We start from the raw sequence: 24,419 nt of genomic DNA on the forward strand, positions 1-24,419 counted from the left end.
TGTTGATTTTCCATGTGCAGATTTGTCATACCTTTACAATTTGATGGCTCTTTTACTACTTGCTGAGCCCCTGGAGCACCTAGAAAAGCACCGGTGGTTTTACAGCACTGAAATTGATCTAATGCCTGCTACAAGGAAACTACAGTTGTAAACCATCCATAGAAATCTCCCACCAGTTCTTCCTGCACTAATTGTCCTACTGCACCAGACGTCTTGGTTTGAATAGACTCTCTACCAGGTCTGAACTGATGGTTTTGCCTCCAATAGAGAACTAATGGGTATGGCCAAATAAAGCAAGGTTCCCCACAGCACATATTGTGCACCCCACCCTAGATTTCAGTCCTGGATCTGCCCAACATTTTTATTTTTGGATGAGTCCAGGGTTTTTGAGGTTGGGTCTTGGGTATGGATGATTTTTACATCTAATCTGTGGTCTGGATCACTTTTTGTTATGTCTTTACCAAACTTGTAGGTTATGGCCAAAGTCAACGGTGCCCCAACCAGGTTTTTCATTAGGCATAGCTGTGCCCTAGTTTACAGATATTTGAGAATGAGTGGGGGGAAGGAAGCAATGACATACTCTATGTAGGCTGGTGGAGCTTGCGATCCAGAGACACTTTTTAATTTCAGTCTGGCCGTATTGGTTTTTGGTCTATGCACCCAAAAGTCAAAGTTAATGTAATCATAAGAGACAATACAAAGGTCTCTTTATCTAAGAAGTAAATAAATTCCAGATTTGGCTAACCTGTACATTTAGCGGATAAAGGTTCAAAAATTGTCTTCTAGATTGTGGTCAAATAGACAAAATAAGCGGGTTCAGTTATTATAGAATATGTGATGGCTCCTAAAGGGATTACCTGGGAAAAATATTTGATCTTCAGTGTCTTGTAGATTTTTACTTGACCTAAACTACCATTGTGTGGCTAAAATATCTTTTAGGATGGCTAGAAGTCTATATTCTTAGCAGATGCATAAAGGAGCCCTCAAACATTCTTAAGTACTGTAGGTTTACAAAGTGACTGTTTCACTCACCAAGCCCGCCGACACCAGGTCCAGCTCCTAGGCCATAACCTGAATAAAAATTAGATAAAACAGCAGAATTGTGACTATATGATCTCAAAGTGGCAAATATTGACTTTAGTCCAAAATTCCCAATATATCAATATAGAACTCAGGCTTTGTTTTTCTAATGCCGAGCAACTAATTCCTTGGAAAGAAACTGTCCATGCTTCAGTCTGAAAAATACTTCTAGATGATGCTTACTGTTTATTTTACTGAGAACTTGCGCCTTGGGTTCTTTTTAGCTCAGCTACATTGAGGCAGAGCTGTGCGCTACAGTCCAGCATGCTACATTGTATGCATAGTGCACATGTAATTAATCTTGAATAAGAAGAGCAATGCTGTGCTATACTATTACCTATTATACTATATTATACTATGCTATTACCTATTATACTATATACTATACTATTACCTATTATACTATATTATACTATGCTATTACCCATTATACTATATTATACTATGCTATTACCTATTATACGATATTACACAATACTATTACCTATTATACTATATACAGTACTATACTATTACCTATTATACTATATTACATTATACTATTACCTATTATATTACATACTATACTATTACCTTTTATACTATATTACACTATACCATTAACTATTATACTATATACTATACTATACCTATACCTATTGTAATATATTACACTATACTATTACCTATTATACAATAGTACACTATACTATTACCTATTATACTATATACTATACTATTACCTTTTATACTATATTACACTATACTATTACCTATAATATGATATTACACTATACTATTACCTATTATACTATACGATTACCTATTATACTATATTACACTATACTATTACCTATTATACTGTATACTATACTATTACCTATTATATTTTACACTATACTATTACCTATTATACTGTACTAGAGTATACTATTACTTATACTATATACTATACTATTACCTTTTATACTATATTACACTATACTATTACCTATTACACTATATTACACTATACTATTACCTTTTATATTATATTACACTATACTATTACCTTTCATACTATATTACACTATACTCTTACCTATTATACTATATTACACTATACTATTACCTATTATACTATATATTATAAGATTACCTATCATACTATATTACACTATAATGTTTGTTATTCCCTAGTCTTAGCCAGTGTAAAAATAACAAAATGAGCATTTCTCACCCACCGATGCTCCAGCACTGCCTCTGCCACGGCGCCTGGTCTTTGTTGACTCCTGCAGCATTGACATCACAACTACAGCTCATACCATCTACATGGACATCACCACAAAAGCCAATAAATGGCTGTAGATGTCATGCGCTCTAGTTGTGCTGCTGCTGCCTGTCGATAAAGCCCAATGTGTATTGTTGGAGAGCCAGTGCTCGAATAGTGGTTGATGAAAAAAGCAAATTTCAATATTTTTTCACTAAAGAAGTCTTGGTACTAACAAAAGTTGATCATGGAAATCCACTAATCGTTACAGAAATTTGTACCTAAATATAATATGGTTTAAAAAAGGTCAATATTGAATAAGATGTATGTCAACATCTAAACAACTGTACAAATGCACAAAGAAGGCTCTGAAATAAAATAACAGAGTTATGTTGATAAAATGATTATTTTTGGAATGTGACAAGTCAGTATATCTAACCTGGTTTGGGTGGCTTGCCTCCGGCACCTAGTCCACCAGCTCCTAGTCCACCGGCTCCTAGTCCACCAGCACCTAGTCCACCAGCACCTAGTCCACCTAGTCCACCAGCACCTAGACCACCAGCGCCTAGTCCACCAGCTCCCAGTCCACCGGGCCCATATCCACCAGCACCAGCGCCTCCGATGCCACCAGGTCCAAAGCCACCAGCACCCAGGCTGCCAACACCTAATATAAAATGTTTATATTAAATACACAAGCTAGAAACAATTGCAAACCCCTGTCATGGAGAGAATTCATGATTAAGGTAATTTGTCACCAGGTTTGTGCTATCCTATCTGAGAGCAGAGACCAGATTCCAGCGATGTGTCACTTACTGTCATTTTGATAAAATCACAATTTTATCTGCTGCAGATCTACCAGTTTTCTTGGTGCTGAGCTTTGAATAACCCCACTCACACCACTGATTGGCAGCTTTTTGCCCATAAATAATGTACGCAGAAAGTTGACAATTAGTGGAAGGGGTGAGGTTATACAAAGCTCATGAATATGGAGAACTATTTTGCAGCAGGTTTACGTGTCTTCTTGTGATAATCTGCTGCTGATAAGCAATGATTTTTATCAAAACTATACTGAGCAGCTCAGTAAGTGACACATCGCTGGAATTTGAGTTTCTGCACCTACATTGATTAGGTAGCAAAAACCTGGTACACATTCTCTTAAAATTATAATAGTTTTGACCCTTCCAGCCATACTTAGGGGGAGAGCATGAGTTTATCTCCATAAAAAGCGTTGTCACCATATAGCTTATTGAGCTTCACATACTATAAAGAATATTATTAAATTAATCAAGACAGAATTTTTCAGCCAAACACAATATGGTGTTAATAGATGAATGCTCAATTTGTACATAGGATGTATAGGAAATCCTAAATGATTGCAAACCGAAATTGTAAAGCCTTCTAACTTAACACTTCTTTCTAAAACTGTAAATAATATAAACAGATCCTTACAATGTCAAATTACCTATTTCTATTCATAAATGCACAAGTAATACTTTTGGCTGCAATAACACAAATGTATATTGCTATGTAATTATTTGTGGCATGTGATAAGTTGGGTATATCTAACCTGGTTTGGGTGGCTTGCCGCCAGCACCATATCCACCAGCACCTAGTCCGCCGGCTCCTAGTCCACCAGCACCTAGTCCACCGACTCCTAGTCCACCAGCACCTAGACCACCAGCTCCTAGTCCGCCAGCACCAAGTCCACCTGGTCCATATCCACCAGCTCCAGCACCTCCGATGCCACCAGGTCCAAAGCCACCTGCACCCAGGCTACCAACACCTAAAATAAAATGTTTATATTAGATACACAACATGGAAACAACTGCTATCACCTGGATCCCTTGGAGATCAACTATTGAGACCTTATTAGATTAACTCAATATATAGTGTTCAATAAAGATATTGTTCATTGATCTTGAAATGGTATAAACATAGTGACATGGCAGTGTATCTAACCTGGTTTTGGAGGCTTGCCTCCAGCACCTAGTCCACCGGCTCCAAGTCCACCAGCTCCTAGTCCACCGGGTCCAAATCCACCAGCCCCAAGGCCACCACCTCCAAATCCAGGCCCATATCCACCGGCTCCAGCACCTCCAATCCCGCCAGCTCCAAGGCTACCAACACCTAGTACACAATGTTAACAATAGATGAACAAGCTGGAAACAATTGATATTTCAATGGTTTGTGACTTTGTTCTATGTATAATGCGTTATTTATTTCAGTAACGAAACCATTTTTATACTAGGAATGACTTAGAAAAAGCAAATATCAAGGGACCCAAATTGAAAACAGGTGATTGCAGCGCCCCTGAGAGATTAATTCATCAAAAATGAAAATTCAATGGTAATTACATATTAATGCATTATTATTTTAAGTTCAAGTAATTGTGTTTGACTTGGCTTTCGACGCGGAACAAGCTTATACAGCGTTCTCTAGTTTCTCGCATTTGGGAATACAAGAACGTATCAATATACTGTAAAACAAATTAAACTTCTGCAGTCACATTTTGTGCTTATGAAAACTGTTCTCAAACTCTCTACCTCGGTGCTGACCAGAGGGGCTTCATAAATATGTGAATGTAATATGTTTCATAACTTTGATATGTGCCAGAACAGAGAACGGCCATGTAACAGATTTGAGGGTCTTTGATTACTGGGAAGTACAGTAAGTGCGTGAATGTTCCCAGTTACATGATTGACAGAAAAAACATGAGTCTTCATGAAACAAAGTCCCACCTAAGAAGGGGTATATAGACGATCACAGGGGTATGATATGCCCATCATATAGTCTCTCTCTTCCAACTTCTTCAATGGTGAACCATTTTTTTTATTCGTGGGCTATACATTGGCAATTGTCAACAATTCTAACCATTATCCGTTCTTCATATTGAGTCAAGCAAACAGTAGAATGCAATATTATTTCCTTTTTATGATGGTGGTCAGACCTTTTTGCTTACTGACTCTCTGCAGCTGCATGTAAATCCACCCCAAATATAATGAAAATTTGATATGGTAAAAGGAAAGGGTCATAAATATATTTAAGGGACATTTGAATGCCATTTCACTTTATACCAAAAAAGGTTGTACAGAGAAATTGTATAGAGTCCGTTCCAAAACCAGTAATGAGAACATTGTGTGGAAATGTAATGCATGTCTGCATGTTCTGCTTTTCGCAAATGACTTTTTATTGAACTTTATAAAAGAGGCACTAATTACTTTCTTATTTTTTACTTTTTTTTTAACTCTGTAGGGGTAAAGTGCACATTGGATTATGGGCAGTTTGGTAACACATGGTACATAATACCAGCAATCGGGGAGAATGTTTTATCAAACAGGACAGCTCTGGGTGATGACATCATTGCAGTATCTGGCCAAAATCTAGTACATGCTTAACAAAGTGTTCTGTAATGGAATGCTGTGCCTGGAAATGTAGAGGCAAGAAAAACCTTCAAATCAGTTCCTGTCAGAAGAGTAACACCCTAGATTTAGTGGGTGTAGCTTGGACTGTCTAGGTGCCGGAGTCCAACACGCAAAGGATGCACCAGCTGCCTTCCTACAGTGGTAAACCTATTCCTGTATGATGGCATCACTAGGATTTTACTCTATCGGCACTCACGTAGATTATATTTCTTTTCTTAAACTTTTATTCATATTTCCAAAATGAAGATTACAAATGTATTTCCAAAGTAACGCGTTTCGGCCTGCATACTTCTGAAATAATGTACATTGTTTGAGAAAGGATTGATGATGATACAGGCCGAAACACGTCACTTGTAATCCTCACTTTAGAAATAGAAATATAAGTTGAACAAAAAGAAATATAATTTACGTGAGTGCCGATCTTACTTTATTATGGAATCTGGGGTGCCATCCCTTATTGGAGCACCACAATCTATGAAAGTAAGTGCCCGCCGGAATCTTCCATTAGGATTTTACTCTGTCCTTTATATATCTTAAAGACATACTCCCAATAAGTTGTTTATTCATTCAATGTGTGTATATGTGTATATGTGCATGTACCATAGTGTGAGTATTAATATAATCACCTACTGGTGCTGTCACCATTGTCCAGTACAGTTATTCTCTCTTCTCAGTGACGTCACCCCCTCTGTAGACTCCCCAGGTCACACTGTGCTCTACGTGACCCATAACTGACTTTTACAATGTACGATTATGGAGAATCAGAACGTGGTCCAATAGGCTTTCATTGTAAAGGAGACTTACGTCTCACACATGGAACACAGAGTGAGCCGACTAGTCAGAATTGTGGTGGGGTCACTGAGAGGAGAAGAAGACAGGCGCTGGACACTGGAGAGAGTGGCAGTAGGTGAGTATAATAATACTCACACCACAGTACATACACATTTAAGGAATAAAAAACTTAATGGGAGTGCTTCTTTAATTCTCTATGTTTCAGTTTTTCTAACACAACATCATAAAACATTGAGCATATTACCTGGTTTGGGGGGTTTGCCTCCTGGATATAATCCTAAATAAAACAAAAGTTTTGATCTTTGGTAAATCAATATACATATGTATTGGGTTATTAAATATTGCTATAATGCACAATTAAGAGGTGTAGAAGTTTTCAAAACACCAAAAAGACACTCTATTGTATTGAAAGGCACCATCATTGTAAATAGCATATGTATACCTTGTACATGTAAGAATAAACCTCTGTGCTCCTAAATTAACATTTTAGCTATTGTTTTGGGTTGTCTGGCATCTGTCAGCCATAGTTTTATAAGGTATGATATAAAATGGCTAAACACATCCAGTATGTCAATGTAGTCAGTCTTGGTAATACCAGTATAAATGAATCAGAAACAATTTTACGCTGCAAATATTGGATTTTCCAACTGCATTTGTACTGAATTTTGGTGATGGAATGAAATCAATAAGCCACTGACCTGCTCCTCCTATTCCTCCTGGTCCTACACCTCCAGGTCCTACACCTCCAGGTCCTACACCTCCAGGTCCCAAACCAGCTCCTCCTTTAGAAAGAAGCCAAGATGAGTTGCTGTCAGAATCATGTATACTTATAGACATTAAATTGACTGTCCACTTGAAAAAGAAACCACCAAGATGTGCTTAAAATATAAATCCTTATATTAGGAAAAAGCCCTGATCTCCAGATATCAGCGCGGTACTGGATCCCAGGAGCTCCTCTACTGGCTTGTTGGCCTGTTGTTCCAGATTAATACGTTGGTATGTGACCATTATTATATATGAAGAGGACTGGCGGATGAGCTCATTTACATTACTAAGCCTGCCCATTTCTCTATAATGACCGATGCATATGGGAAGGGTTCTGATTTAGATCAAAACTCTCTCCAATTGCGAACACAAATTGGAAATAGAGCTCCCAGGACAAATATTAGGATCTTTAGGTCAAGGAGTGTGTTTAAAATATAAATGTACACAATTTACTTATGCATTAGTATTAGCAATTTGTATATAATTATATATGAAACACAAGTAAGATATTTTTTAATTTGCCATAAGAACATGTCTTGTATGTGGCATGGAGAAACAGAGATCATTTCAAAAAAGCAATCTTTATTCTGCAGGATAAGTTACTCAGCTAGAAACGCGACCAAGGAAATGGGAAAGATCTCAGAATTGTTAAGTGAACACTCTGGCCAAATATGTGAGATATCAATTGCAGGCCAAAGGTGCACAGCATAACGACAGAGATTCAAGAGTCAACAAACAGATAATCCTTATCTCATGCACTCCATACCCCAAGGGCCTGAATTGGACATATTACAATCATCCAATTTTGCCTTTTAAATCTATAAACATGTTCTAGTTCACTCTCTACAAATTTCATTAAGGTCTTTGATTTTGGGATATAAGAATATGTTGTGAGTAGAGGTGAGCGGACCCATGGAAGTTCGGGTTCGCCCCTTTCAGCCGGACTTTAGATAAAGTTCAGTTCGTGACCTGGAGTTGACCTGAACTTGATTCTGTAGTTCCGAACCCTATTGGAAGTAACTGATTGGGCAGTTTGGCTCTCCACTCACATACAGCCAGCATTAAAGAAAGCACTTTTGGGGAGGCAGGGTAGGGTTGTTTGTTTTTTTTGTACACCCTAAATCTGATCACACTCATTTTATCCCCAGTGAGAACCATTCAGACAAAGCAAACAGATCGCATTGGGCTGAGCATCGCGCGTACCCAAGCACAGCAATGCTTGATCAAGTAGTTAGCATATGTAAAGCACCCAAATTCCGAACTTGGACACTGATTTTTTTACAGTTCGGGTTCACTCATCTCTAGTTGAGATGTAAAAACATATCAGTAAATCAAGTTACATTTAAAACACAATTCTAATTGGATGTCGGATGGCCACATGTTTTATAATGAAACCATCTAAACATATAGTAATGTGGCGCCCCTAAGGCTTCAGTCGCCACAGAGGTACTGCATCTCAGCCAGAGGTTTGGTATCCCATCCTGGGTACAGAGGAGGTCATCCAACGGTATGCACCCAAAACACACAACACCTCAGCTAGCAGCTCTCCACCGGGTCAGGGTTAGGGCTTGGTTCCATTAATGCTATGTATAGCCACCACTGGTGATGCTTCCTCCCTCCCCCTAATCTGACAGGGCCTGGGGGTGGAGTCTAGTGAGTTGGGAAAGTTGTAGCGTCAGGCACTTAGAAGGAGCAGTGGAAGAGAAAGACCTGTGATCTGGAGGTGCTGCAGCTCGACCTAGGTGCAAGACAGAAGTGGTCCTAAAGACCATGGGACGTGCGCCATACTCCCATGGCCTCATTCCACATACAGCAACAGAGTGGAAGGACTTGGACACAGATGGGGGACTGGCCCCTATACTAGAGGAGAAGAACCAACATGCACCGCTAGTAAAACCAGAGGACCATTTAGTACCAAAGCCAACTCCGCACATGAATCTGCTGGAAGGTGACTACATAGGGCCAAGGGATAGAGCTTCAAGCCACCCCGACAGGGCTCAGGGCACTGTGTGTGAGGGCACAAGGCAGGAGAGAGAAGTCAGCACAGGAAGACGACCAGGGAAGGAACACTAGAAGAGTTTACTGGTCTTGACCTCCGAACTATCCGGGATTGGCTGAAGCCGATCACAGTGAAACCCCAGCACTCCAAAGGTGGTCACTGACGTTGTGTTACCTTGGAACCTGCTACAATAAGTAAAATCCTTGAGACTGCATCCCTGTGTCGCTCCCTTATTCGCTTGCGTCTTCGAACCTGCACCTCCGCCATCACCTACTATTACCCCATCCGCCCTGGGGCCCAGCTCTGCCTATGAAGAACTGCACCATCTAAGCTGCTTCTCCATCTGCCCCAGAGGTCCCCATCCCGCAGTGGCGCCACGTAACTTGCTGCATACCACAGGTGGTGTCACAAATAAACTGTCATCCTCCTCTTTATATTTAAACGACACCGCCGTGGTCACGAAACCTGGCCTCGACACTGCAGCGTCCCAGAAAAAGAACCGTGGCCTGGTAACGAGCCTTCCCACGGCCCCGGTGTAGGCGTGTCAGTAAATATAGGCCAGTACAACTAAAATACAGCCATATCGTCATATTGTCAGGAAAACTAAGATTCTATTTGGTAGCAATTTATACATTTCTGATAATAAAGATGTAGTATATTGATTCAATCTTAATTACTGTATATGTCAGGCTCATTGTGTGAAGATGATATATCCACTTTACATGAAAATTCAGGTATTTAATCCAAAACACTTCTTACCAGGATATGCCCCTGCACCTCCACCCGGATAATACTGACCCCCAGGTAGTCCTCCAGCAGGAGCTCCTGTGTACGGAAAAACAGACAAACATTAAAAAGCTACAATCATCTGATGTTAAAAGTAGGGATAATATTTCAGTTATTTTGAATCTTTAGGAATACTTGTTTTGCAATTGAAACATTGATGGAATCACAGTGTCCAGACATTGACTACAAAGCTATGTTCACACTAGCTACATGGCTCCAATGTCCTCAATGACCTCCTTCCATGAAGCTCATATGGGTGCGCAGCATGTCGTAGAAAAAGTGCTGTTCGCTTGCTTTTCTTGTAGACGTTCTTAGTCTTAATGGTGACTAAAAGCATAATGATTATTTTATTCTACATAGCCAACTTCACAGATAAGGAATTTGATTTAATTGACGACTATAAATTAACCTTGCACTTTAGCTCCGCACATGATGGAAAGAAAGCCAAACAGTGGAGATGGTCAGAATAACATTGTGCACATCCCAGCTCTTCAGATTATTTTCTTTGTAGCTCTGTTGATATTATGTTGGACCTTGGACTCATTTTTGTTTGTATTCCTATCATGGATGATATGAAGGACCGCATGCTTATCAAATTAGTAATCAAGACGGCTAATAACTAAGTGATGGCAATCTTTCTGTCAGCTCAGTTTTCATTTATTAACCATGATGTAACTGGATTGGGATTCTTGAATGAGTAAGGGATGGTGTTTATATAGGGTAAAGGAAATGTAAAGGGAAAAGCCATATGGAAACAGATGTGAAAAAATGACATCAATATATTATATTATAGCAGGAGATTCCTAATGGAATGGGGAGAAGTAAATACATGAAAAATCAATAAAGAATCTATAAAAATGACTTCATGTGTTTCATTATTAAAGCTATAAAAGGGATCCAAACTTTGGATCCATTGAAAAATTGGTACAAAGTACAAACATGGGAATTTTCCATTTCATAACTTCAGTGGATGTCCAACATCTCTCTTAAAGTAGATAAATCTGTCCCACCAGGATGACGTTTGTCCATATGTCCAGTTAGGTTATCTTGATGTTATAAATGGAAGAGTAATCCCCTTGGTACTCCCTCTATGGGCCAGAATACAGAGCTGATCCGTAAGAGAGGTTGCAGTTCTCGAAGGCTGAATGTCCATATGTTACATGGATGGATGACCAGAATACAAGGCTACATTTCTGCCAAAAGTATGTAGCTGCCCACTGCAAAGGACCCTCAAGCAACTAACTGATTGCTGCACTATCATTCTTTTAAAAATTAAAAATGAAGTAAACCAATTCTGTAGTGGCCGCGCTCCCCGTAGTAATGATTTTAAAAACTCTTGTCCTCAAATGGAATTTATTACTCAAACATACGGAAATAAAAAACGGATACAACGCGTTTCGGCGGGAACAACCGCCTTCCTCAGGTGATACCTGAGGAAGGCGGTTGTTCCCGCCGAAGCGCGTTGTATCCGTTTTTTATTTCCGTATGTTTGAGTAATAAATTCCATTTGAGGACAAGAGTTTATAAAATCATTACTACGGGGAGCGCGGCCACTACAGAATTGGTTTACTTCATTTTTAACTTTTTTACCTGTGGTAATCCGAGCCAGGACCATACACAGGATCAATTCAAGGCAAGCAGCAGACCCGGATAAGGAGACTTTGGAAAAGTCATATATGCCTGAAGTTTTGTGGCAAAAGGTGAGTGCATAAAACTTCAGTAAAAAAAAGGGCACCAGAGAGCCGCTTTGATAACGCGCTGAGATTGGCGCCGCATGTTTGTTTTTTATTATATACCCTGCAGGGAATCACCTTAATTCTTTTAAAAATGATAGTGTCACAATAAGACAACTCCTTTAAACCCTTAGTCAAGCAGAATAAGATTGTAACGCCTGCCTGGATCCACAGACTCAGACGGGCTGTAATGGACAGGCTAGAGGGAAGCCACTCATCAAGCAGGACCCCTGGAACCCTGAAACCCTTTAACCCTGATACAGGGATTTGGAATTACACAGGGCCCAAGGTGATCACTACCTGTGGACGGCTGCAGTCCGATGAGCATAGTAGTCAGGCAGGGCCGAACTGGGAAATGCAAAACAGGGACAGAATCGGCAGGCAAGGACGTAATCAAAAAACAAATCAGAGGTCAAATCAGGATTGGGCAGCGAGGTACATAAACAGCAGGCAGGAGGGTAGTCAGGAAACAAGCAGAAGTCAGAACACCAGAATCACTAAACAGAACAGGGCAGGACAGGAACCAGGAATACAGAACTATCTCTGGCAGTGGTCAGCAGACAGGAGGGGAGATAAGAAGGGTGTGGTGTCTTCCCATTGGTTGTAGCTGAATGATGGTAACTTCAGCTGGAAGACGCATGCCACCTACAGTCAGCCAGTGGTGCTGCAGATCCCAAGGAAACCTAGCCTAGTGGATGAGCGGAGCCTGCGCCCACCGGCGCCGCTGGCATCGACTCCTCTCCCATCACCAGCACTATCCATGGCAGGAACACGGCGTTGCCTGGTGATTGAAGTAGTAGTTGCTGGAGCGGACTCCGGTAGGGACGTAACAAAGATGTAATGTTACAAATGGACTGCCCTGCTATCACAGCCAGTAGAAAAGATGAGAAGCGGACAAACAACCATTTTATGCTTTGAAAGAATAGGGACAGAAAGTCAAAACACACAGCTCATTCCATATAGGAACAGAAATAGGACATAATCAGACTGTGCTGTACTGCTGTGCTAGTATTCAAGAACATTGAGATGCAATCAGTAAGGAGAGAGATAAGGCAACTGGCAGCAGCAGTGTCAGTGACAATTATTAAAGGAAAATTGTCAGCATGTTTTTGATATGTAATCTGAAGACAGCATGCTGTAGCAGTAAAACACAGATTTCAGTGATGTGTCTCTTATCAAGCTGTCATGGGTGTGTCACAGGTGATAGACAGTCCTGTGGTGTCTGACTATAGAAGGTCACAGTGTTTGGCTGCACAAACTGTTCCCTGACCTATCTTTCCAGCTTGGTTTCCATCCCTTTCTCTTTATGACCCTGGGGCATTGCTCAGCCTGTCAGCTGCTGCTCATCAGAACTTTCCTTGTCTATACATACCTTCACTTCCTATTACTCGGTGCTGGTGATATTTGATACATCTTTATCAAGTGCATACATCAAGAGAATCTTAGTGGCTGTTGCAGCTTCTCTTCCTGAGACAACTAGAGATAAGTTGTTTGTGGTTTTCCCTTGTTTGTTATCCCTATTTGTCCTTTAGTGCCTAGTGGGGTTGACAAAGAGCTCATCCTATCTGCTCCCTACCTAGGATCCACATCAGGGTCAGCTTAGAGTCAGATATCTGGCTTGGCGCACAGGTTCGGAACCTATCTAGGGTGGTGAGGGAACCCACGGACCAGCGGTAGGATTGGTCAGCAGTCACCATTTCTCCCTTCCCTAGAAACAGGGTTTCCCTTCTTTTCCTTTTGTCGTTCGCTTGGAACTTCCCCATACCTAGCGTAACACATGATATTGTTTACTTGCAATAATTGTTTTGCATCAGGAGCTTATTATTGCTTGGACTAAATCAGCTACACTATCCTTGTGCCTGGTAGCCCGACACCCCCCTCCTATGATTAGCAGCTCACTAACTATAGACTTTTTATATAGAGAGCCTGGTATGAGCTCTCAGCTCTGCTGCATCACTAAATCTAAAAACTCTGATTGTCTCAGAAACACTGCACCCAGTAAACTAAGTAATACATCATTGGATTCAGGATCTCTGCCTACATCATGCTGCTCTGAGATGAGGTAGCAAAAAAACAGCTGAAAGATTCCCTTTAAAGGTGTGGTGTATCCCTTATGTATTCTGCTGTATTCTATCTCTCATTAGGGGACCACAAAATATCCGACACACCTTATCAAGGCAATTGCACTACTTGAGATTTGCCGCAATAAACGTGCCACAAATCAAATTAGTGGGAAAAAATTTCCAAACCAAATTGGTGAATTAGAATTTCAAAAGATTTGATAATCTCTAAGGAATATCTCTGTAGACGTGTACTGACGTTCAGGGCTGGACATATCATTGGTGCAACTTGTGTGACAGCACAGGGGCCCAAGAGGAATTGGACCCATTTCTACCTCTAAAGAAGATGGAATTGTGCATTATGATGATTTCTAAGACTGCAAATGGCCCATATGTTGTTCTTGCACAGGGGCCCTTCTTTGTCTATGTCCGCTAGTGCTGATGTTAGTAACTGGGTGACAATTACAGGTACTGAATTTCAGCAAGAAGGCCAGCTCTGGGGGACAAACTGCTAATTTAACAATTGACATATGGTGTAGACTTCAAACTTATTTCTTGTGTAGAGATGTCCATTGAGTCTTTTATTTTTGTAGCCCTTCTAGCCATAACATTTTACCTATTCAGTCTACAATATATACAGCTATGGCTGAAAGTGTTGGCACCCTTGAAATTGTTTCAGAAAATGAAGTATTTCTCCCAGAAAATTATTGCAATTACCCGCTTTGTTATACACATGTTTATATCCTTTGTGTGTATTGTAACAACACAAAAAAAACAGAGGAAAAAAGGCAAATTGGACATAATTTCTCACAAAACCCCCAAATGGGCTGGAAAAAATTGTTGGCTCCCTCAACTTAATATTTGGTTGCACACCATTTGGAAAAAGTGACTGTAATCAATCGCTTCCTATAACCATCAACAAGCTTCTTAAACCTCTCAACTTTAAATTTGAACCACTCTTCTTTTGCAAAGAAGGGCACCTTCTCCCAATACCAATCTTAAAATCTCTCTATAGGCGTTCAATGGGATAAAGATCCAGACTTACTGCTGTCACTTCAGAACTGTCCTGCATTTTGTGTCCATACATTTCTGGGGGCTTCTTGAAATAGGTTTGGGGGCATTGTCCTGCTGGACCTAGGACACAAACCCAGCTTTCTGACACTGAAAACTACATTCCAACCCAAAATCCTTTGAGAATCTTCAAATTTCATGATGCCTTGCACACAGTCATGGCACCCATTGCGAGAGGCAGCAAAACAACCTCAAACACATCTTTGAAACTCCACCATATTTGACTGTAGGTTATGTGTTCTTTTCTTTGTATGCTTCATTCCATTTTCAGTAAACTGTAGAATGATGTGCTTTACCAAAAATCTCTATCTTGGTCTCATCTGTTCAAAAGTTGCTTTCCCAGAACAATTTTGGCTTACTCATATACATTTTGGCATACTACAGACTAACATTTTATGTCTCTGTGTCAGCAGTGGGGTCCTCCTGTGTCTCCTGCCATAGCGTTTCATTTTAGAGAACTGTCGACTGATAGTTCGCGCTGACAATGATGCACACTGAGCCTGTACAATCTTTCTTCAATTTTTCTCTGCCATCCATGTCTACGGAGATTAGCTACAGTCCCATGGATTGTAAATGTCTTGATTATGGACAAAAGAATATCAAGATCTCTGGAGACGGACATTTTTCAACAATTTTGGTTCTGAAGTGCTCAGAGAGTTCACTTCTCTTTCTGTTCTCCATGCTTAGTGTTGCACACACAAAGACACAATGCAAAAATTGAGTCAACTTCTCCCTTTTTTATCTGGTTTTAGGTGTGATTTTCATCTTGCCCACAACTGTCTCTTGCCACAGGTGAGGGTAAATGAGCATCACATGCCTGAAATAAAGTTATATACCTACAATTTTGGAAAGGTGTCAACAATTTTATCTGGTCAATTTTAGGGGGTTTGTATGAAATTATGTCCAATTTGCCTTTTATTCTCTGTTTTTTTTTGAGTTGTTCCAAGACACACAAACGAAATATACATGTTATGACAAGGCATATTTATTTGCAATTATTTTTTGGTAAAAAGACAAATTTCAAGGGTGCCAATACTTTCAGCCATGACTGTATGTTTCATCTGCCAATTACAATTACATCTTTCAATATACCAATAGCTTCCATTTCCCCAATTCCTCATTCCTTGTACTCCTTACAAGCATGCAATTTTTGCTGTGAGATATTTTTCCAGATGTCTTTACATAGCAGATCTCTGAGGCTGTAAGGTTAACATAGCGTCGCTGACATTTACATTATATATACACTAGGATTAATGGAGCGATTTCTGTAATTCACTGCCTAGTGCATGGGATTTACACAGATATGATCCATATGTTTTTTATGATAAGTTGATATTGTAAATGGCATCATAATGCTGTAGTAAGTGTTCAGTGGATTGATTTGTATGACTTGTTAATAAGATAGACAGTTTCTACAAGTCATGATGACGCAATGTCAAACCTCACAGGGTAGATCCTGGATACCAAATGTGCATAAGTCATTGGTTGTAGCAGACATCATCCATGTAACAAATACCACAGTGCTGCCGCCTGTGTATTGTCACATACCACACATAAATGAGGCTTATCGTATTTTTGTGTTCTGCATCTCTTTGATATTACGAGATGCAATGAACCTTGACTTTCCTCAAAATAAACACATTCCTTTGCATAATACACAGACAATCAGTGATTAGTGACTTTGTAAATCCAGCTCTGCCCTGACACTTTAGAATGAATGATTACGGATTCGATTTCCTAACATTTTCTAGATTTTGGACCATATTCCAGACATACTATTGCACAATCGTATATGGAAAAATCTCAACTGTATTGCAAAGCCTGGATGAATTTATAGACTTGTATCTGTCAAATCCCTGATAAGGGAATGCTTTTGGCTATGTGAGCCTCCGGACAGTGCGGGAATGTCTGGCAGGTTGCGCTGCAGTGACAGGGTTAAAAGAAATAACCACAACCCCACATGAGAGGTGTGTGTTTGATTACTAAAACCCCTGAGGAATTAAGAATTCCAGAACTGTTGATCTCAGCGTGAGAGGAATTTGGAGCACACAGTATCTGATACACCAGCGCCAGATCTCAGTGTAAGACTGCCGGCCATGGGGGAGCACTGCAGCCATACTGGCTGAGGTGCAGATTAGGAAACAGACTGCGGGGGAGCCATATAAGTGTTGTTAGGTGGTCCATTGAAAGACTGGCAATGAGCAATAGAGTGGCAACTCTTGGACTCATTATTATTTATTCCTGATTTAAGTTTATGCCAGTTTAAGGCGGGCTTTGCACACTACGACATCGCAGGTGCGATGTCGGTGGGGTCAAATTGAAAGTGACGCACATCCGGCATCGCATGCGACATCGTAGTGTGTAAAACCTAGATGATACGATTAACAAGCGCAAATCGTCGTAATCGTATCATCGGTGCAGCGTCGGCGTAATCCATAATTACGCTGACGCGACGGTCCGATGTTGTTCCTCGCTCCTGCGGCAGCACACATCGCTGTGTGTGAAGTCACAGGAGCGAGGAACATCTCCTTCCGGCGTCACCACGGCTTCCGTAGGATATGCGGAAGGAAGGAGGTGGGCGGGATGTTTACATCTTGCTCATCTCCGCCCCTCCACCGCTATTGGCCGCCTGCCGTGTGACGTCGCTATGACGCCGCACGACCCACCCCCTTAAGAAGGAGGCGGGTCGCCTGCCAGAGCGACGGTCGCAGGGCAGGTGAGTGCATGTGAAGCTGGCGTAGCGATAATGTTTGCTACGCCAGCTATCACACGATATCGTACCTGCGACGGGGGCGGGGACTATCACGTGCGACATCGCAGCATTGGCTTGCGATGTCGCAACGTGCAAAGCCGCCCTAAGACCTCAAGATTGGGTATTAATTGGGTATTAATTCACCAGGGTGAACGATTGCTTCTGTATAAACTTCAAATATGAAATGTTGGGTGGTTGTACGGATGCCTATATGGCTACAACTTTCTTGTCACATAAGTATTACATATAGTAGAAGCTTCTAACAACCCAACTTAATCACATTCATTGAGATGGTTATTACATCTTTCTATTGTCTAAATGTCTAAAAATATATTGGGCATTGCCATTTCAGTTTTACTCCACAAAGATGACGTTGGCCAAAAACAAAACACTCAAAGTTACAACAAATGTGTCGAGTAACTAGTGACATAAATGGAAGAGAAAGTTTCCCATAGCAAACAATGAAACAAGGCCATCTATTATGGTTTTACCACTCCGGAAAGACAGACCTAAAGTTTCTTTCCTCATCTAACAGCCATTTTTTTTTAAGAAAAAGAGAGCGACATCTGATAGAGTACTAATTACAGATTTGGGAAGTGTAAAGAATGTGAGTGCACTAACATAATCTAAAATAGAAAAGACTCATGAGAATGTGAGGTCAACCAAATTCCTTCTTGTCTATTGTCAGAGAAGAGGCAGTCTCGAGGGCACAAGAAGGAGAACCCAACACTTTTGGGCTTTTTCTTCTTCTTCTTATAACTAGCTTAAAATACAGTAAATTTAAGCTTGACATTTCACAATTACTACATATTTCCACATTTCCTATTATTTCCAATTGTTACTACAGGTGAATGCAGAAATAGAAGAAAAGGTTCTACTCTGGTGCTACTTTTTGCACTTGCCCTTTTTAAGAACCTTGGCTCAGGGGTTCTGCACAAGTTCTTAATAAAATTGTTGGAACTACATAGACTAGGGTCAATGGCAACTGCATGAACTACCTACATGCATGAACTACCTACCTACCTGAACTACCAACCTGCATGAACTACCAACCTACCTGAACTACCAACCTGCATGAACTACAAACCTTTAATGAACTACCTTCCTGCATAAACTACGACCTGCATGAACTACTTATCTGCATGAACTACCAACCTACATTAACTGCCAACCTGCATAAGCTACCAACCTGCATGAACTACCGACCTGCATGAACTACTGACCTACATGAACTACCATCCTACATGAACTGCTGACCTACATGAACTACTGACCTGCTTGAACTGCCAACTTGCATAAACTACTGACCTGCATGGACTACCGACCAGCATGAACTACCGACCTGTATGAACTACTGACCTGCATGTACTATCGACTTGCATGAACTACCTACCTTGTTCATTGCCTTGACCCCTTGGTAAATGTCTAAAAATATTACTACATAGAGTTCTATAGTGTTACTATATGCAAATTAGTTATAAAAGGGAGGGACCAAAGACAAATTAAGATTTACAATTATCAGTAACAATAGCTACCTAGTTAAGAATTAGAAATCCCATCTGTATCTGATTTTATATGGTTGTATGACAACCACTGCCTGATGCATCAAGCCACTTGCCATCACAAGGGGTATAATAGTGCTTACAGGAGACACCACTGGAAACCACTTTGGCCAATAATAAATCTTTTACTATGGGCAAGTGTCCAGTGCTCTGACACCTTACAGATTAGAGTGGCAGATGTTCTTATTCTTATTTCTGGAAGTTGCTTGAAAACGGCTTTGCAAAGCTCTGTTGCGCTAATTAAGGTATTTTAGGCCATTGTCTTGATACCTGTAATTCTTAAATAAGTTGTCTACTGCCTGGACAACCTCTTTTTAAATAAAGAAACCTACATGTGAAGAAATCAGAAGTCCACCACAAATATAAAACATAAGTATTTTTTAATGAATAGACACTGTAACCGGGAAACAGGAGTGATACTGGATGGAATGTATATCTCACCCAGAAAATTAACTTGGGCAAGATATTGCTGCAGTAGCTTAGCTGCTGAACCAGTTCAGCTGGGGGACTTTGCCTAATTACAGCCACATAAAAGGTTGAATAAGTCCTTCAGTAGGGTGAGACAGACTGAGGAGTAACATACTGTGTTGCGAGCTGGACATGGCTGGTGGTGCAAACTAAAGACCAGTGACTGGAGATTCAAACCCCACAATCACCCTGGTATCATGAGTCAGGGATAACGTATGTTATTAAGCACCGAGACAAGCAAGTATTCATTGTTTTTTGCTGCATGTTTGTTTGCTGTTCTCTGGCTGAAAATAAAAGCTGCACACTTACTTTATTTGGACTGTTTTTGTCTGTCACTGCCGTGCCGCCCTATAGCACCCACAGTGTGTTGCAACTCATAAGAGTAAAGGATCAGTTAAGGTGAGGAAATCAAGCAGGTGTGAGTATCGTTAGCAACACGTGGCAGAGAACGGCATATACAATGCATCATGTATCATGTGTTGCTAACGATGGTTATATATGCTTGATGTCCCCATCTTGATTGACATTTTACTCTTAAGTGTCTATTCATTAATTAAAATATTTGTGTTTTATATTTGTGATGGACTTATAGCTTCTTCAGATGTAGGTTTCAAATTGTATTTGGAGTTTATGCCTTATTATAATCATTATTTTGTTTTAGTTCAGATGTGATTGAAATACCTTTTTAAATGAAGTAGCCCTCTTGTAAAGTATATGCAACAGACACCCACCTCCTGCCTCGTGATCCCATGTGAGCCCAGCAGCAAATTAGCAGTCACTATAGGCTGCAGGGTTCACATGGAATAACAATATCAAGCGAGCCCCGGAAGAGGCAGTGCCGACATCACTGGAATGACACCAATGCAGAAGGTTAGTCTATGATTTTTGTTTTATAAATGGGCCTACTCGATTTAAAAAGGAGTTGTGAAGTAGGATACGAGGCAGTAGATGTAATTGGATTCACCTTTATTGACTTATCTACACAAAATATGGCTACATTTTCTCTAGAGCCTAACCTACAGATGCTGATTTGGATCAAGAATTTCAGATTATTTTTTTCTTGCTTTCCCAAACTGGCCTATAGGGCAGGAAGTGTTGGGTAGGGTACCAAGTAACCACTAGCAACATTGACTCTGAGGATCCTCTGTTCAGCTTTCTGCAAGTATTACATTATCCTTATTCACGTACTTAGATTTTTATATGATAACTAGCGGTAGTACCCGGCGTTGCCAGGGATAGTAACTGTCTCTCTCCCAGTCTCTGTCTGTCTGTCTCTGTCTGGCTGTCTGTCTATGTCTGTCTGTCTCTGTCTGTCTTTGTCTGTCTCTCTCTGTCTCTTTCTGTCTGTCTCCATCTGTCTCTCTGTCTGTCTTTTTCTCTGTCTATCTCTGTGTGTCTGTCTCTTTCCCTGTCTGTCTCTGTCTGTGTGTCTATCTCTATCCATGTCTGTCTGTCTGTGTCTATCTCTCTGTATCTCTGTATGTCTATCTCTATCTCTGTCTCTCTCTATCTCTGTCTCTCTCTATATCTGTGTCTGTCTGTTTCCCCGTCTGTCTTTGTCTGTCTTTCTGTCTGTCTCTTTTGCTGTCTGTCTCTTTCCCTGTCTGCCTGTCTCTGTCTGTTTCTTTCCTTGTCTGTCCCTATCTCTCTGTCTCTTTCCCCGTCTCTCTCTTTCCCCATCTCTCTCTTTCCCCATCTGTCTCTTTGCCCATCTGTCTCTTTTTCCAGGTCTTTCTCTATCCAGGTCTGTCTCTTTGCTCATCTGTCTCTTTGCCCGTCTGTCTCTTTGCCCGTCTGTCTCTTTCCTGGTCTGTCTCTTTCCAGGTCTGTCTCTTTCCAGGTCTGTCTCTTTCCCCATCTGTCTTTGTCTGTCGCTATGTCTGTCTCTTTCCTTGTCTGTCTCTCTCTGTCTCTTTCCCATCTGTCTCTCTGTCTCTCTCTGTCTTTTTTTCTATCCGTCTCCCCACAGAAATCTTATTACCTCACACATAAGCCTCTTATACTATGAATGTCTTTTGTTCTTAGAGGAATCAATCACAGCTCATATTAATAACCTGAACCTCGTAGCCCCATTGACTTTAATGTAAGCAGTTTTTCTGGCGAGTAACTCTAAAGTGCGGGGTTAAATTTTCCCATCAAAACATAGTCAACGACGTTCCACGGATCACATAAGGTGTCTGTGCAAACTTTTGTGATTGTAAATGCGATGGTGCAGATTCCTTTAGCGGACATACACACACACACACACACACACACACACACACACATACACACAGACACACAGACACACACACACACACACACACACACACAGACACACACACACACACACACATATACACATACACACATACATACATGCACACATACACTCAGCTTAATATATTAAATTAAGAAACCTTGAAGAAAATTACTCTGAGGCCACAATTTGTTATGGTTGTTGTAAGTCTGGGAGTTTGGATTGCAAAGTTCAATCATTTACAGTAGACACTTGTAGCAGGAAGGATTAAGGATTTGTACTGGGCCTAAAGTTGCTGCATCTCTACAGATGTTCAGACTAAGAGGAAACGGAAGGAGGAAACTTCTTGTGTATTATACTGATCTTACTCAGCTGCAGAGAAAGATGGGACATGAATAAACGAAAGCACTGCCTCTTCCTCAGAATCTGACCTTGGCTCGTTCTCACTGTCGGTCATATGTAATACTAGCAAAACTAAAACCAGGCATTGTGCTCTTTGGAAGAGCAGCAGGAAGCAGCATGGGCTACAGGTGCTGGTAATTATAGAAGCCCCTATGGGGTTATATAGTGTGCGGCATACTATATACCACCATAGGGGCTTTTATAATGCCCTGCTTAAAGGACCCCATAGAGTAATGCCCCGTTAACCCCACTTGTTATTTTTGTCAAAAGCATGGAAAGCGAATAAATGTGTGTAATAAATAACGTATATTACTTTCAAGTGAAAAAGTTAAAATACACAAAAATATATGGACTATCATAGAAGCTTGTGGAATATTTTGGCTTGCTATTTCTACTAAACCCATACATTATTGATACATTAATCAATGGAAGTCAATGATTGGGCAGTTTGGCTCTCCTGCCACACACAGCCAGCCATAAGCAGAGCATTTCTGGGGGAGGGAGGACGGGTTATTTATTTGGACACACTACATCTGAAATGTGGTTTTAACTCCCAGTGAGAGCCATCCAGACACTGGAAATGGGTCTCAATGGGGTGTCGGCTCACATCATTCAGTGAAGTGAGCCTGTGCTTTGTGTTCATTAATTCACAAATGACACATCTGAACACCCGCGATCCTTGGCCTAGCGAGTAGCGAGCACCCTGCTGCTCGATCAAGTGGTGAGTACATTGGCCTGTCATTATTACTTACTAATGATGGGTGATCGTGCTTTACACTGCTCGGTACTTGATTGAGCATCAGGGTGCTCGTGTACTCGCTAGGCTGAGTATCGCGGGTGCTCGGATGTGTCGTTTGTGAAACAATACAAAGCACAGGCTTCCTTCACTGCATAATGTGTGCAGACACTCCAGTGAGAGCCATTTGCAGTTTCTGAATGTCTCTCATGATGGGTTAAAACCTCACCCTCTCTCCTCAGGAAATGCTCTTTATATGGCTGCATGTGGGCGGAGAACCCAACTACCCAATGATTGACTTCTATTATACTCATTACTTGAATAGAGCACATTCGAGCGTCTGACCAGCTTGACTCGAGTAACGAGCACTCGATTATTTTAGTGCTCATCCATCCTTATTATTTACCCTTCCTAGGTTTAGCACCAGCTCTTCACAGCTGCCCTGGTCTCTGTTGTTTGGCTACAGCGATGAGGTCCTGTCAACATTGCTGCAGCCAATCACTGGGTTCAGCAGCCTGTGCCATCTACACATGGAGGGTAAGTAATAGTGGTTTTATTTGTAATTACAGTATATGAGCGTGTGGCAAAGTTTTCTAAAAGTAGAACAAGAAAATGAGGAAGACCTTCACATTTTAAGTCAAAAAACATATCTAAAATAGAAAATAGATATATAATAGCTACCCAATCTTTTTAGGCTGGCCATACACGTTAGATGACTCTCAGCCGAACGATGCTTCAACCAGTCGTATCACCAACAGCCATCTCAGGCATATCGACTGCCACGTCGACTGGTGGCTTGTCTCAGAACAATGCGATTGGTGTCAGAAATCGGACATGTGCAATTGATCGCCATCACTCCCGACCATCAGTTGGCCGTTGCACCCATATACATTATACCAATAGCCGAACCCTTTGATACCTGCCAGCATTAGTCTAATCTGTATGGGGGGCCTACCAATGTTAATGGATTAATCAAGTAGGTGCATATAGTCATCCGAGGATCTGCTGTGGTTGACGACCTTATTCCCAACGAGTTACATTATTGTTTGAAATTTCTGCCCCGCAGACTGAGAGACGTCAGATGATCTTATTATGAAAGATACATGTATGATGTGACACTGCTAAGGGCATAAGATTATAGACCAAATTACATTTTCTGCTCAGCCAACATTTATGAGGAGTCTATCTCTTTAGCAGAAACTATTTTGGGATATTGTTTGGTTCTAATTGTTCTTTTTCCTATGGTAATGCATGAAATTAGGTGGATTTCTTCCCAACTTCAATCTAGAGTCCTCTAGTATAAAGGTTTGGGTCTAGTTCAGTT

General features: G+C 40.8%; 1 protein-coding gene across 7 annotated transcripts in view; it reads right to left on the reverse strand.

Moving 5' to 3' along the window:
• Nucleotides 1-24,419, reverse strand: part of ELN (elastin) — a 139,797-nt gene that overhangs the window by 99,356 nt on the left and 16,022 nt on the right. For all 7 annotated transcript variants that reach the window (XM_075335381.1, XM_075335380.1, XM_075335375.1 and 4 more), the window contains exons 2-8: nucleotides 10,046-10,111; nucleotides 7,221-7,304; nucleotides 6,767-6,799; nucleotides 4,268-4,435; nucleotides 3,876-4,091; nucleotides 2,748-2,972; nucleotides 1,033-1,071 (exon numbers count right to left, since the gene is read on the reverse strand). In XM_075335381.1, coding sequence (XP_075191496.1) covers nucleotides 1,033-1,071; nucleotides 2,748-2,972; nucleotides 3,876-4,091; nucleotides 4,268-4,435; nucleotides 6,767-6,799; nucleotides 7,221-7,304; nucleotides 10,046-10,111 — 831 coding nt within the window. The remainder of the gene's footprint in view (nucleotides 1-1,032; nucleotides 1,072-2,747; nucleotides 2,973-3,875; nucleotides 4,092-4,267; nucleotides 4,436-6,766; nucleotides 6,800-7,220; nucleotides 7,305-10,045; nucleotides 10,112-24,419) is intronic.

Source organism: Anomaloglossus baeobatrachus, chromosome 2, assembly GCF_048569485.1.
Source record: "Anomaloglossus baeobatrachus isolate aAnoBae1 chromosome 2, aAnoBae1.hap1, whole genome shotgun sequence".
NCBI classification, from domain to species: Eukaryota; Metazoa; Chordata; class Amphibia; order Anura; family Aromobatidae; genus Anomaloglossus; species Anomaloglossus baeobatrachus.